This window comes from Drosophila serrata, unplaced genomic scaffold (assembly GCF_035046125.1).
Source record: "Drosophila serrata isolate PLE 108 unplaced genomic scaffold, ASM3504612v1 contig_229, whole genome shotgun sequence".
Taxonomy (NCBI): Eukaryota; Metazoa; Arthropoda; class Insecta; order Diptera; family Drosophilidae; genus Drosophila; species Drosophila serrata.
The window spans coordinates 136581-150528 of NW_028257127.1; the positions used below are offsets into that span (position 1 = coordinate 136581).

The 13948-nt window shown below is 40.7% G+C and overlaps 3 protein-coding genes across 17 annotated transcripts in view; 2 read left to right on the forward strand and 1 right to left on the reverse strand.

Annotated features, from left to right (window-relative positions):
• Positions 1-13948, reverse strand: part of rl (Mitogen-activated protein kinase rl) — a 198743-nt gene that overhangs the window by 33142 nt on the left and 151653 nt on the right. The window lies entirely within an intron of this gene.
• Positions 2199-6234, forward strand: LOC147644098 (uncharacterized). Its single transcript, XM_086830217.1, has one exon. It carries the CDS (start codon positions 3244-3246, stop codon positions 3589-3591), a length of 348 nt encoding a protein of 115 aa, XP_086686343.1. The 5' UTR covers positions 2199-3243; the 3' UTR covers positions 3592-6234.
• On the forward strand, positions 8606-12598 carry LOC147644099 (uncharacterized). Its single transcript, XM_086830216.1, has one exon. It carries the CDS (start codon positions 9608-9610, stop codon positions 9953-9955), a length of 348 nt encoding a protein of 115 aa, XP_086686342.1. The 5' UTR covers positions 8606-9607; the 3' UTR covers positions 9956-12598.

Consider the following 13948-nt stretch of genomic DNA (forward strand, 5'->3'; position numbering starts at 1 on the left):
AAGGTTCTTAGGTTTGACTTCGTATTTTAGAAGGTTCGTAGAAAATTATGCTGTGATTGCTAAGCCATTGTCCGATCTATTACGTAAAGAAGCTAAGTTTGAGTTCAAAGAAAAGCAAGTAGAAGCGTTTGATAAATTGAAAACAGCGCTAATCAATGGGCCCGTTCTTAAGTTGTATGACCTTGCACTCGAAACGGAAATGCATACTGACGTTTCAAAATTTGGATTCGGAGCTGTGTTACTTCAGCGTGACAAGGAAGATAGCTTGTGGCACCCAATTTTCTATATGAGTCGGAAGACCAAGCCGTGCGAAGAGAAGTACCATTCGTATGAACTCGGAGTCCTTGCAGTTATTGGAGCTTTGGTAAAGTGGCGAGTCTACGTTCTTGGAAGAAGATTTAAAATAGTCACAGACTGCAATGCGTTTGCCATGACTATGAGAAATAAAGAGATTCCGCTCAGGGTTTCGCGTTGGGCAATGTACCTTCAAGACTTCGACTATGAAATTGAACGTAGGTCAGGTAACAAGATGAGACATGTAGATGCGTTGAGCAGGGTGTTTTGTTTTGTTGTGACAGATAGCTTAATACACCGTTTGCGAGAAGCTCAGCTATGAGATGATTGGACCAAGGCCGTGAAGAGTGTTGTTGATATAAAAGAGTATGAAGACTTCTATACATCGAATGGAATCTTATTCAAAGATCCGAATAGGGAGCTGCTTGTAGTTTCATCGCTTATGGAAGACGAAATCATACGAAACGCCCACAAGCAAGGACACTTTTCATCAAAAAAGACTCAAGAATTGGTCGAGAAGTCTTATTTCATTCCCAAGGTGAAAGAGAAGATAGCGAAGATTGTTGAGAGCTGTGTAGAGTGCAGTTTAGTGAATACAAAAGCTGGAAAGTGGACAAACCGTTGGTTACATACCATATTGACCATGTTGGCCCAATGGAGATAACCAAGAAGCGCTATAACCACATTCTCGTCATAGTCGATGCTTTCTCAAAGTATGTATGGTTATACCCTACACGGAGCACTGGGGTTGAAGAAGTTTTGAGTTGTTTGGAGCGCCAATCAGTTCTTTTCCGTAATCCATACAGAATCGTGTCAGATCGAGGTGCTGCATTCACTTCACACCTGTTTAAAGAGTATTGCGAAAAGGAGAGAATACAACACTTGCTAATCGCGACAGGAATTCCCAGGGGTAACGGACAGGTAGAGCGTATGCATCAGATAGTGGTCCCGCTGCTATCGAAACTGAGCCAGGAAAATCCAGGGTGCTCGTATAAGCAGGTAGGCAGAGTGCAACAGGCGATTAACAACACTGAGCCGAGGAGCACGAAAGTTTCCCCGTTCAAGTTGCTAACTGGATTGGATATGCGTGTTTCAAGTAATCAGGAATTGAAAGAACTTATCGAAGATTGTCTGATTTCTGAGCTACAGGATGAAAGGGAAAGGTTACGAGAGATAGCAAGGTAGAATATTCAGGATATTCAAACAAAAAATAAAATGGCATTCGATTCTAAAAGAAAGGTAGAACGTAAGTTTGAGTTGAATGATTTAGTATTAAACGCACCCAATACGGGACAGGCTTGAAGTTGAAAGGAAAGTATTTAGAACCATATAAAGTAGTCAAAGTCAATAATCATGCACGTTACGACGTGGAAAGAATAGGGCAAGGAGAAGGGCCATATAGGACTAAGACGGTTGCAGAGTATATGAAACCATTCGGGTCGAATCAAGAATCAGGAAGGCCGAATGTGGGATCCGATAGTGTTGGTAGGGTGGCCAAAGTTACCAGAAGCGGACTCACATACTAAGTCTCTGATTCCCTTCGATAGAATATACTCGGACGTTCTAAATTAAGATAACCACGTTTTGTTAAATTAAGATTAAATTAAGTTACAAGTTGAATGCATTAAACAATATCACTAAATCAAATCCGGTGTTACAACTTCCTAAAAGAGGACACTGCATTTATACCTTTGCAGGGTATTATAATTTCAGTCAGAAGTTTGCAACGCAGTGAAGGAGGCACCTCCGACCATATAAAGTATATATATTCTTGATTAGTATCAACAGACGATCCGATCTAGCCATGTCCTTCTGTCTGTCTAGCCGTTCCTACACAAACTAGTCTCTCAGTTTCAAAGCTATCGGAATGAAACTTTATAGTTAGTCTTCTCTATACTCTCACTCGTAAATATTCCGGTTTGGACAACTATATCATATAGCTTCCATAGGATCGGAAAATTAAAAAAAAAAAAAATTAGAACATTTTCAGTTTTTAACACAATTTGATTTAAGGTATACGCATCTTATATTATTATACAATTTTTTGTAAAATTCTATGAAAATCGAACTACTATATCATATAGCTCCCAAAGGAACGATCGAGAATACAATTAAAAATTAAACCTTTTTCAGTTTTCAACAGATTTTCATCACATTTAAGTTATAGCCATATTATATTATTCTACAATTTTGTTTTAAATCTTATGAAAATTGGACGACTATATCGTATAGGTGCCATACAAACGATCGTTAGATATAGAGGAATAATGCAAATCTGTGAATGTAAAACTGTAAATATAATATGAATATGTAGCGTGTCGCCAGCGGTCACACCTTTGATTTGACGGGAGCAGGTCAAGTCAGTTTTAACGCTACTGCCAGAATAACGACACAGAGAAGGCTAAGCCGCACGGGTGCCGTAGTCTTTACAGACTTGGAACTGGAGAGCGTGCAGCTTTCGAAAGAGGAGGAAGAGAGCCTTCTTTGCTTGCCAGAACCGGGCACCAGCTCCCCGCGCAGGGACGGGCCGAAGCGTTTAAACGAGGGAAAGAAGGCTAAGGCGCAGTATAAAGCTGCCCTTCGAATCCAGAGCCGGCTCCGAAGAGAAGAAGGTAAAGCTCAACTGGGCCGAGCAAAGGATCGAAGAGAGCAGGCTGCACTTCGCTAAGCTTCCTAACATGGCATCAACGGCCGGTTTCGCCAACAAAGTTGAGGAGTATGGATGACCCGACGAGAAAGTGGCTGACGTGAACGGTCGGTGGAAGCGTTGTGGTACGGGGCCAAGCTGAAGGTGTTGAACAGGGAACTAGTCCCATCCATCCCAAAAGCGAAGGTACTCTTCCCCATTGCTATCCAAGGGGACCAAGCGCTGAAGCTGCTGCAGTGTCAGAATGCCGAAATTCCAACCGCAAACGGGAAGGTACCGCACATCACGAGCCTGTTACCCAAATGGGCCAATGCGCAGTCACCCAGATTAACAAGGAGGCAGATGACATCCTGTATCCCAGATACGAGAAGATAGAGTGGGGCATGGGTAGCGTTTACCTGCGACTCAAAAAGCGCCAAATGGGCCAATGCGCAGTCACCCAGATTAACAAGGAGGCAGATGACATCCTGTATCCCAGATACGAGAAGATGGAATGGGGCATGGGTAGCGTTTACCTGCGACTCAAAAAGCGCCATTCCGGGGATAAGGATGACCACACCCTGAAGGCAGGCGAGGTGGACAATGACCTAGGTCTGGAAACCATTGTTGACGCCGCCCAGGAACTGACGCCGAATGATTCCGAAGAGTAGGAAGAGGGTGACCTGACGATAATAGTTACCCCGTTGCGTGAAGTTGCGCCCGGTACCCATGTCCCTAAGGGTGCTTCAGCTCAGACCCCATAAGGGCAAGGTCGCGTCGCCGGAACTCCTCATTGCCATGGAGCAAGGGTCCGCCGATGTAGATCTAGCCCAAGAGCCATGGATCGGGCAATGCCGTCGCCGGACTAAAATCCTCAAACTATAACGCGTTCTACACACCATCGGTTACCAGGAACAGAACCGCCGTACTCGTACGGAAGGGTCTTCAAGCTAACCTTATGTCTCATTACGGCTCGGACGACCTGACTGTGGTGTAGCTTCCTGCTATATGGCACACGATAGGACAGCTCTACCGGAAGAACTCAGGAGTCTGGTAGAACCTGGCCCAAAGGACCAGCAACTTATCGTGGGTGCAGACGCCAATGTGCACCCCAGGGAAGCCCCGACATAAAAAACAGAGGTGAGTCACTTTTAGACTTTATTCTTTCTACCAATTTATATATAGCAAACGTGGGGGAGGAACACACCTTTGTAGGCCCCACCTCGTCCAACGTGCTAGATATAACCAAAGACTATACAATTTATAAGATGCCTCACGACCATACATTCATTTTGCAATATGAGGCTAATGTTTTGATTCAAACGACAATGGCGCTCTTCCTGCTTTCACAAAGTTGAGAGCGTAAAGATCTAAAAATAGAATCCGTTTGCATGTATGAGTAAACACTTAACAAAAAAGTGCGCATGTCTGCGTGAATATGTGTGTGCTTCTGTTCGCATTTTAATTTTAATTTTATATTTTGGGCTGCTGACCGCTTGTTGGGTAGAGAGGAGGACGAGAACGGCAGCAAAAACAGCTGATGTATACATGTGCATATTCATGTTTTTGTTTGTTTTGAATTTAGTTTATATTATTCTTTTTTATACCATTGCAGGGTATTATAATTTCAGTCAGAAGTTTGCAACGCAGTGAAGGAGGCACCTCCGACCATATAAAGTATATATATTCTTGATCAGGATCAACAGCCGAGTCGATCTAGCTAAGTCCATCTGTCCTTCTGTCCGTCTGTCCGTTTCTACTCTCTCAGTTTTGAAGCTATCTAAATGAAACTTTGTAGTTAGCCTTCTATATACTCTCACTCGTATATATGTCGGAACGAGCCGGATCGGACGACTATATTATATAGCTGCCATAGGATCGGAAAATTTTTACAAAAAAAATTTTAACATTTTCAGTTTTCAATAGAATTGGATCAAATTTAAAATACAGCCATTTTATTATACTCTTCAATTTTGTGTACAATTTTATGAAAATCGGACTACTATATCATATAGCTCCCATAGGAATGATCGAGAAATAAATACAATTAAAAATTATAACTTTTTCGGTTTTCAACAGATTTTCATCAAATTTGAGGTATAGCCATTTTATATTAGTCTTAAATTTGGTGCCATACAAACGATCGTTTGATGTAGAAGAAAAATGCAAATCTGTGAATGTAAAGTTGCAAATATAATATGTATAGGTGAATGAAATGAAACCAGGTATTACTTCATTGTTTTTAACACAAATGTATATATTTTATATTGTATGGATTCCTAGTCATAGAAGTTCTATCTGCAAGGGTATATAAACTTCGGCGTGCCGAAGTTAGATTCCTTTCTTGTTTTTTTTTTTTATTTTTATTTATTTTATTTTTATAAGTAATGCAAAAAATATAAATACTTTGTTTAATTCCAATATTTAATTTAAAAACTATACGTTTTTATGTCACAATTATAATATTAAAAATAATAAGAAAATATTAAGTGCATAATAAATATAATCGTTTCCACACCACCATAGAGGTAGATTTTCTGGTGCGTTTTATTTATTGTGGTATCCCCAATAGGTTTAGTACAATAGGTCCATCTTTTAAATTTATTTTTGGTACACTTTATAAAAATGATAGGGGAAAAAGAAAACAAAAAAAATATATCTAATAACAGGAAATGTAATGGTGTCATTAACTGCGTGAATGAACACACTTGTTTATGAACTCTTGCTATTTATTGATTACATAGAAGACTAGAAATGAAGTACCAAGGCGTTTGGCCTATTGTGATCAAAAGATAGTGGATGATTAAGTGCAGGAATGGCTTAGGGAAAAAATAATCAAACCAAGTACTTCAGAGTTTGCTTCGCCAATTGTTTTGGTAGACAAGAAGAATGGGAAGAAGCGTTTATGCTGCGATTACCGGAAACTGAACGAAAAGATAGTCAGAGATAATTTCCCAACAGCACACATGGATTGCGTTTTAGAGAAACTTCAAGGTGGAGAGGTTTTCACAACTTTGGATTTGACAAATGGATTCCTTCATGTTCCTGTGTCTCCAGAATCTCAAAAGTACACATCATTTGTAACTATGAATGGGCAGTATGAGTTCATGTTTGTACCTTTCGGTATCACAAATTCTCCAGCAGTGTTTACCAGGTTTATAATGACTGTCCTTCGAGAGGCGATAAGAAACGATGATGCAGTAGTGTACATGGACGATGTGATCATTGCCAGCAAAAGTGTAGAACAGGGCTTGGAGAAATTAAAGCGAGTATTGAAAGTGGCAGAAGAAAGTGGTTTGCGTATAAATTGGAGCAAGTGTCAGATATTGAAGAGCAGAGTAAATTTTCTAGGATATATCGTGGAGATGGGCACAATCAAACCTGGTGAGGAGAAAACACAAGCGGTTGCAAATTTTCCGATCCCTCGAGATAAAAATGGAATCCAAAGGTTCTTAGGTTTGACTTCGTATTTTAGAAGGTTCGTAGAAAATTATGCTGTGATTGCTAAGCCATTGTCCGATCTATTACGTAAAGAAGCTAAGTTTGAGTTCAAAGAAAAGCAAGTAGAAGCGTTTGATAAATTGAAAACAGCGCTAATCAATGGGCCCGTTCTTAAGTTGTATGACCTTGCACTCGAAACGGAAATGCATACTGACGTTTCAAAATTTGGATTCGGAGCTGTGTTACTTCAGCGTGACAAGGAAGATAGCTTGTGGCACCCAATTTTCTATATGAGTCGGAAGACCAAGCCGTGCGAAGAGAAGTACCATTCGTATGAACTCGGAGTCCTTGCAGTTATTGGAGCTTTGGTAAAGTGGCGAGTCTACGTTCTTGGAAGAAGATTTAAAATAGTCACAGACTGCAATGCGTTTGCCATGACTATGAGAAATAAAGAGATTCCGCTCAGGGTTTCGCGTTGGGCAATGTACCTTCAAGACTTCGACTATGAAATTGAACGTAGGTCAGGTAACAAGATGAGACATGTAGATGCGTTGAGCAGGGTGTTTTGTTTTGTTGTGACAGATAGCTTAATACACCGTTTGCGAGAAGCTCAGCTATGAGATGATTGGACCAAGGCCGTGAAGAGTGTTGTTGATATAAAAGAGTATGAAGACTTCTATACATCGAATGGAATCTTATTCAAAGATCCGAATAGGGAGCTGCTTGTAGTTTCATCGCTTATGGAAGACGAAATCATACGAAACGCCCACAAGCAAGGACACTTTTCATCAAAAAAGACTCAAGAATTGGTCGAGAAGTCTTATTTCATTCCCAAGGTGAAAGAGAAGATATCGAAGATTGTTGAGAGCTGTGTAGAGTGCAGTTTAGTGAATACAAAAGCTGGAAAGTGGACAAACCGTTGGTTACATACCATATTGACCATGTTGGCCCAATGGAGATAACCAAGAAGCGCTATAACCACATTCTCGTCATAGTCGATGCTTTCTCAAAGTATGTATGGTTATACCCTACACGGAGCACTGGGGTTGAAGAAGTTTTGAGTTGTTTGGAGCGCCAATCAGTTCTTTTCCGTAATCCATACAGAATCGTGTCAGATCGAGGTGCTGCATTCACTTCACACCTGTTTAAAGAGTATTGCGAAAAGGAGAGAATACAACACTTGCTAATCGCGACAGGAATTCCCAGGGGTAACGGACAGGTAGAGCGTATGCATCAGATAGTGGTCCCGCTGCTATCGAAACTGAGCCAGGAAAATCCAGGGTGCTCGTATAAGCAGGTAGGCAGAGTGCAACAGGCGATTAACAACACTGAGCCGAGGAGCACGAAAGTTTCCCCGTTCAAGTTGCTAACTGGATTGGATATGCGTGTTTCAAGTAATCAGGAATTGAAAGAACTTATCGAAGATTGTCTGATTTCTGAGCTACAGGATGAAAGGGAAAGGTTACGAGAGATAGCAAGGTAGAATATTCAGGATATTCAAACAAAAAATAAAATGGCATTCGATTCTAAAAGAAAGGTAGAACGTAAGTTTGAGTTGAATGATTTAGTATTAAACGCACCCAATACGGGACAGGCTTGAAGTTGAAAGGAAAGTATTTAGAACCATATAAAGTAGTCAAAGTCAATAATCATGCACGTTACGACGTGGAAAGAATAGGGCAAGGAGAAGGGCCATATAGGACTAAGACGGTTGCAGAGTATATGAAACCATTCGGGTCGAATCAAGAATCAGGAAGGCCGAATGTGGGATCCGATAGTGTTGGTAAGGTGGCCAAAGTTACCAGAAGCGGACTCACATACTAAGTCTCTGATTCCCTTCGATAGAATATACTCGGACGTTCTAAATTAAGATAACCACGTTTTGTTAAATTAAGATTAAATTAAGTTACAAGTTGAATGCATTAAACAATATCACTAAATCAAATCCGGTGTTACAACTTCCTAAAAGAGGACACTGCATTTATACCTTTGCAGGGTATTATAATTTCAGTCAGAAGTTTACAACGCAGTGAAGGAGGCACCTCCGACCATATAAAGTATATATATTCTTGATTAGTATCAACAGACGATCCGATCTAGCCATGTCCTTCTGTCTGTCTAGCCGTTCCTACACAAACTAGTCTCTCAGTTTCAAAGCTATCGGAATGAAACTTTATAGTTAGTCTTCTCTATACTCTCACTCGTAAATATTCCGGTTTGGACAACTATATCATATAGCTTCCATAGGATCGGAAAATTAAAAAAAAAAAAATTAGAACATTTTCAGTTTTCAACACAATTTGATTTAAGGTATACGCATCTTATATTATTATACAATTTTTTGTAAAATTCTATGAAAATCGAACTACTATATCATATAGCTCCCAAAGGAACGATCGAGAATACAATTAAAAATTAAACCTTTTTCAGTTTTCAACAGAATTTCATCACATTTAAGTTATAGCCATATTATATTATTCTACAATTTTGTTTTAAATCTTATTAAAATTGGACGACTATATCGTATAGGTGCCATACAAACGATCGTTAGATATAGAGGAATAATGCAAATCTGTGAATGTAAAACTGTAAATATAATATGAATATGTAGCGTGTCGCCAGCGGTCACACCTTTGATTTGACGGGAGCAGGTCAAGTCAGTTTTAACGCTACTGCCAGAATAACGACACAGAGAAGGCTAAGCCGCACGGGTGCCGTAGTCTTTACAGACTTGGAACTGGAGAGCGTGCAGCTTTCGAAAGAGGAGGAAGAGAGCCTTCTTTGCTTGCCAGAACCGGGCACCAGCTCCCCGCGCAGGGACGGGCCGAAGCGTTTAAACGAGGGAAAGAAGGCTAAGGCGCAGTATAAAGCTGCCCTTCGAATCCAGAGCCGGCTCCGAAGAGAAGAAGGTAAAGCTCAACTGGGCCGAGCAAAGGATCGAAGAGAGCAGGCTGCACTTCGCTAAGCTTCCTAACATGGCATCAACGGCCGGTTTCGCCAACAAAGTTGAGGAGTATGGATGACCCGACGAGAAAGTGGCTGACGTGAACGGTCGGTGGAAGCGTTGTGGTACGGGGCCAAGCTGAAGGTGTTGAACAGGGAACTAGTCCCATCCATCCCAAAAGCGAAGGTACTCTTCCCCATTGCTATCCAAGGGGACCAAGCGCTGAAGCTGCTGCAGTGTCAGAATGCCGAAATTCCAACCGCAAACGGGAAGGTACCGCACATCACGAGCCTGTTACCCAAATGGGCCAATGCGCAGTCACCCAGATTAACAAGGAGGCAGATGACATCCTGTATCCCAGATACGAGAAGATAGAGTGGGGCATGGGTAGCGTTTACCTGCGACTCAAAAAGCGCCAAATGGGCCAATGCGCAGTCACCCAGATTAACAAGGAGGCAGATGACATCCTGTATCCCAGATACGAGAAGATGGAATGGGGCATGGGTAGCGTTTACCTGCGACTCAAAAAGCGCCATTCCGGGGATAAGGATGACCACACCCTGAAGGCAGGCGAGGTGGACAATGACCTAGGTCTGGAAACCATTGTTGACGCCGCCCAGGAACTGACGCCGGATGATTCCGAAGAGTAGGAAGAGGGTGACCTGACGATAATAGTTACCCCGTTGCGTGAAGTTGCGCCCGGTACCCATGTCCCTAAGGGTGCTTCAGCTCAGACCCCATAAGGGCAAGGTCGCGTCGCCGGAACTCCTCATTGCCATGGAGCAAGGGTCCGCCCATGTAGATCTAGCCCAAGAGCCATGGATCGGGCAATGCCGTCGCCGGACTAAAATCCTCAAACTATAACGCGTTCTACACACCATCGGTTACCAGGAACAGAACCGCCGTACTCGTACGGAAGGGTCTTCAAGCTAACCTTATGTCTCATTACGGCTCGGACGACCTGACTGTGGTGTAGCTTCCTGCTATATGGCACACGATAGGACAGCTCTACCGGAAGAACTCAGGAGTCTGGTAGAACCTGGCCCAAAGGACCAGCAACTTATCGTGGGTGCAGACGCCAATGTGCACCCCAGGGAAGCCCCGACATAAAAAACAGAGGTGAGTCACTTTTAGACTTTATTCTTTCTACCAATTTATATATAGCAAACGTGGGGGAGGAACACACCTTTGTAGGCCCCACCTCGTCCAACGTGCTAGATATAACCAAAGACTATACAATTTATAAGATGCCTCACGACCATACATTCATTTTGCAATATGAGGCTAATGTTTTGATTCAAACGACAATGGCGCTCTTCCTGCTTTCACAAAGTTGAGAGCGTAAAGATCTAAAAATAGAATCCGTTTGCATGTATGAGTAAACACTTAACAAAAAAGTGCGCATGTCTGCGTGAATATGTGTGTGCTTCTGTTCGCATTTTAATTTTAATTTTATATTTTGGGCTGCTGACCGCTTGTTGGGTAGAGAGGAGGACGAGAACGGCAGCAAAAACAGCTGATGTATACATGTGCATATTCATGTTTTTGTTTGTTTTGAATTTAGTTTATATTATTCTTTTTTATACCATTGCAGGGTATTATAATTTCAGTCAGAAGTTTGCAACGCAGTGAAGGAGGCACCTCCGACCATATAAAGTATATATATTCTTGATCAGGATCAACAGCCGAGTCGATCTAGCTAAGTCCATCTGTCCTTCTGTCCGTCTGTCCGTTTCTACTCTCTCAGTTTTGAAGCTATCTAAATGAAACTTTGTAGTTAGCCTTCTATATACTCTCACTCGTATATATGTCGGAACGAGCCGGATCGGACGACTATATTATATAGCTGCCATAGGATCGGAAAATTTTTACAAAAAAAATTTTAACATTTTCAGTTTTCAATAGAATTGGATCAAATTTAAAATACAGCCATTTTATTATACTCTTCAATTTTGTGTAAAATTTTATGAAAATCGGACTACTATATCATATAGCTCCCATAGGAATGATCGAGAAATAAATACAATTAAAAATTATAACTTTTTCGGTTTTCAACAGATTTTCATCAAATTTGAGGTATAGCCATTTTATATTAGTCTTAAATTTGGTGCCATACAAACGATCGTTTGATGTAGAAGAAAAATGCAAATCTGTGAATGTAAAGTTGCAAATATAATATGTATAGGTGAATGAAATGAAACCAGGTATTACTTCATTGTTTTTAACACAAATGTATATATTTTATATTGTATGGATTCCTAGTCATAGAAGTTCTATCTGCAAGGGTATATAAACTTCGGCGTGCCGAAGTTAGATTCCTTTCTTGTTTTTTTTTTTTATTTTTATTTATTTTATTTTTATAAGTAATGCAAAAAATATAAATACTTTGTTTAATTCCAATATTTAATTTAAAAACTATACGTTTTTATGTCACAATTATAATATTAAAAATAATAAGAAAATATTAAGTGCATAATAAATATAATCGTTTCCACACCACCATAGAGGTAGATTTTCTGGTGCGTTTTATTTATTGTGGTATCCCCAATAGGTTTAGTACAATAGGTCCATCTTTTAAATTTATTTTTGGTACACTTTATAAAAATGATAGGGGAAAAAGAAAACAAAAAAAATATATCTAATAACAGGAAATGTAATGGTGTCATTAACTGCGTGAATGAACACACTTGTTTATGAACTCTTGCTATTTATTGATTACATAGAAGACTAGAAATGAAGTACCAAGGCGTTTGGCCTATTGTGATCAAAAGATAGTGGATGATTAAGTGCAGGAATGGCTTAGGGAAAAAATAATCAAACCAAGTACTTCAGAGTTTGCTTCGCCAATTGTTTTGGTAGACAAGAAGAATGGGAAGAAGCGTTTATGCTGCGATTACCGGAAACTGAACGAAAAGATAGTCAGAGATAATTTCCCAACAGCACACATGGATTGCGTTTTAGAGAAACTTCAAGGTGGAGAGGTTTTCACAACTTTGGATTTGACAAATGGATTCCTTCATGTTCCTGTGTCTCCAGAATCTCAAAAGTACACATCATTTGTAACTATGAATGGGCAGTATGAGTTCATGTTTGTACCTTTCGGTATCACAAATTCTCCAGCAGTGTTTACCAGGTTTATAATGACTGTCCTTCGAGAGGCGATAAGAAACGATGATGCAGTAGTGTACATGGACGATGTGATCATTGCCAGCAAAAGTGTAGAACAGGGCTTGGAGAAATTAAAGCGAGTATTGAAAGTGGCAGAAGAAAGTGGTTTGCGTATAAATTGGAGCAAGTGTCAGATATTGAAGAGCAGAGTAAATTTTCTAGGATATATCGTGGAGATGGGCACAATCAAACCTGGTGAGGAGAAAACACAAGCGGTTGCAAATTTTCCGATCCCTCGAGATAAAAATGGAATCCAAAGGTTCTTAGGTTTGACTTCGTATTTTAGAAGGTTCGTAGAAAATTATGCTGTGATTGCTAAGCCATTGTCCGATCTATTACGTAAAGAAGCTAAGTTTGAGTTCAAAGAAAAGCAAGTAGAAGCGTTTGATAAATTGAAAACAGCGCTAATCAATGGGCCCGTTCTTAAGTTGTATGACCTTGCACTCGAAACGGAAATGCATACTGACGTTTCAAAATTTGGATTCGGAGCTGTGTTACTTCAGCGTGACAAGGAAGATAGCTTGTGGCACCCAATTTTCTATATGAGTCGGAAGACCAAGCCGTGCGAAGAGAAGTACCATTCGTATGAACTCGGAGTCCTTGCAGTTATTGGAGCTTTGGTAAAGTGGCGAGTCTACGTTCTTGGAAGAAGATTTAAAATAGTCACAGACTGCAATGCGTTTGCCATGACTATGAGAAATAAAGAGATTCCGCTCAGGGTTTCGCGTTGGGCAATGTACCTTCAAGACTTCGACTATGAAATTGAACGTAGGTCAGGTAACAAGATGAGACATGTAGATGCGTTGAGCAGGGTGTTTTGTTTTGTTGTGACAGATAGCTTAATACACCGTTTGCGAGAAGCTCAGCTATGAGATGATTGGACCAAGGCCGTGAAGAGTGTTGTTGATATAAAAGAGTATGAAGACTTCTATACATCGAATGGAATCTTATTCAAAGATCCGAATAGGGAGCTGCTTGTAGTTTCATCGCTTATGGAAGACGAAATCATACGAAACGCCCACAAGCAAGGACACTTTTCATCAAAAAAGACTCAAGAATTGGTCGAGAAGTCTTATTTCATTCCCAAGGTGAAAGAGAAGATAGCGAAGATTGTTGAGAGCTGTGTAGAGTGCAGTTTAGTGAATACAAAAGCTGGAAAGTGGACAAACCGTTGGTTACATACCATATTGACCATGTTGGCCCAATGGAGATAACCAAGAAGCGCTATAACCACATTCTCGTCATAGTCGATGCTTTCTCAAAGTATGTATGGTTATACCCTACACGGAGCACTGGGGTTGAAGAAGTTTTGAGTTGTTTGGAGCGCCAATCAGTTCTTTTCCGTAATCCATACAGAATCGTGTCAGATCGAGGTGCTGCATTCACTTCACACCTGTTTAAAGAGTATTGCGAAAAGGAGAGAATACAACACTTGCTAATCGCGACAGGAATTCCCAGGGGTAACGGACAGGTAG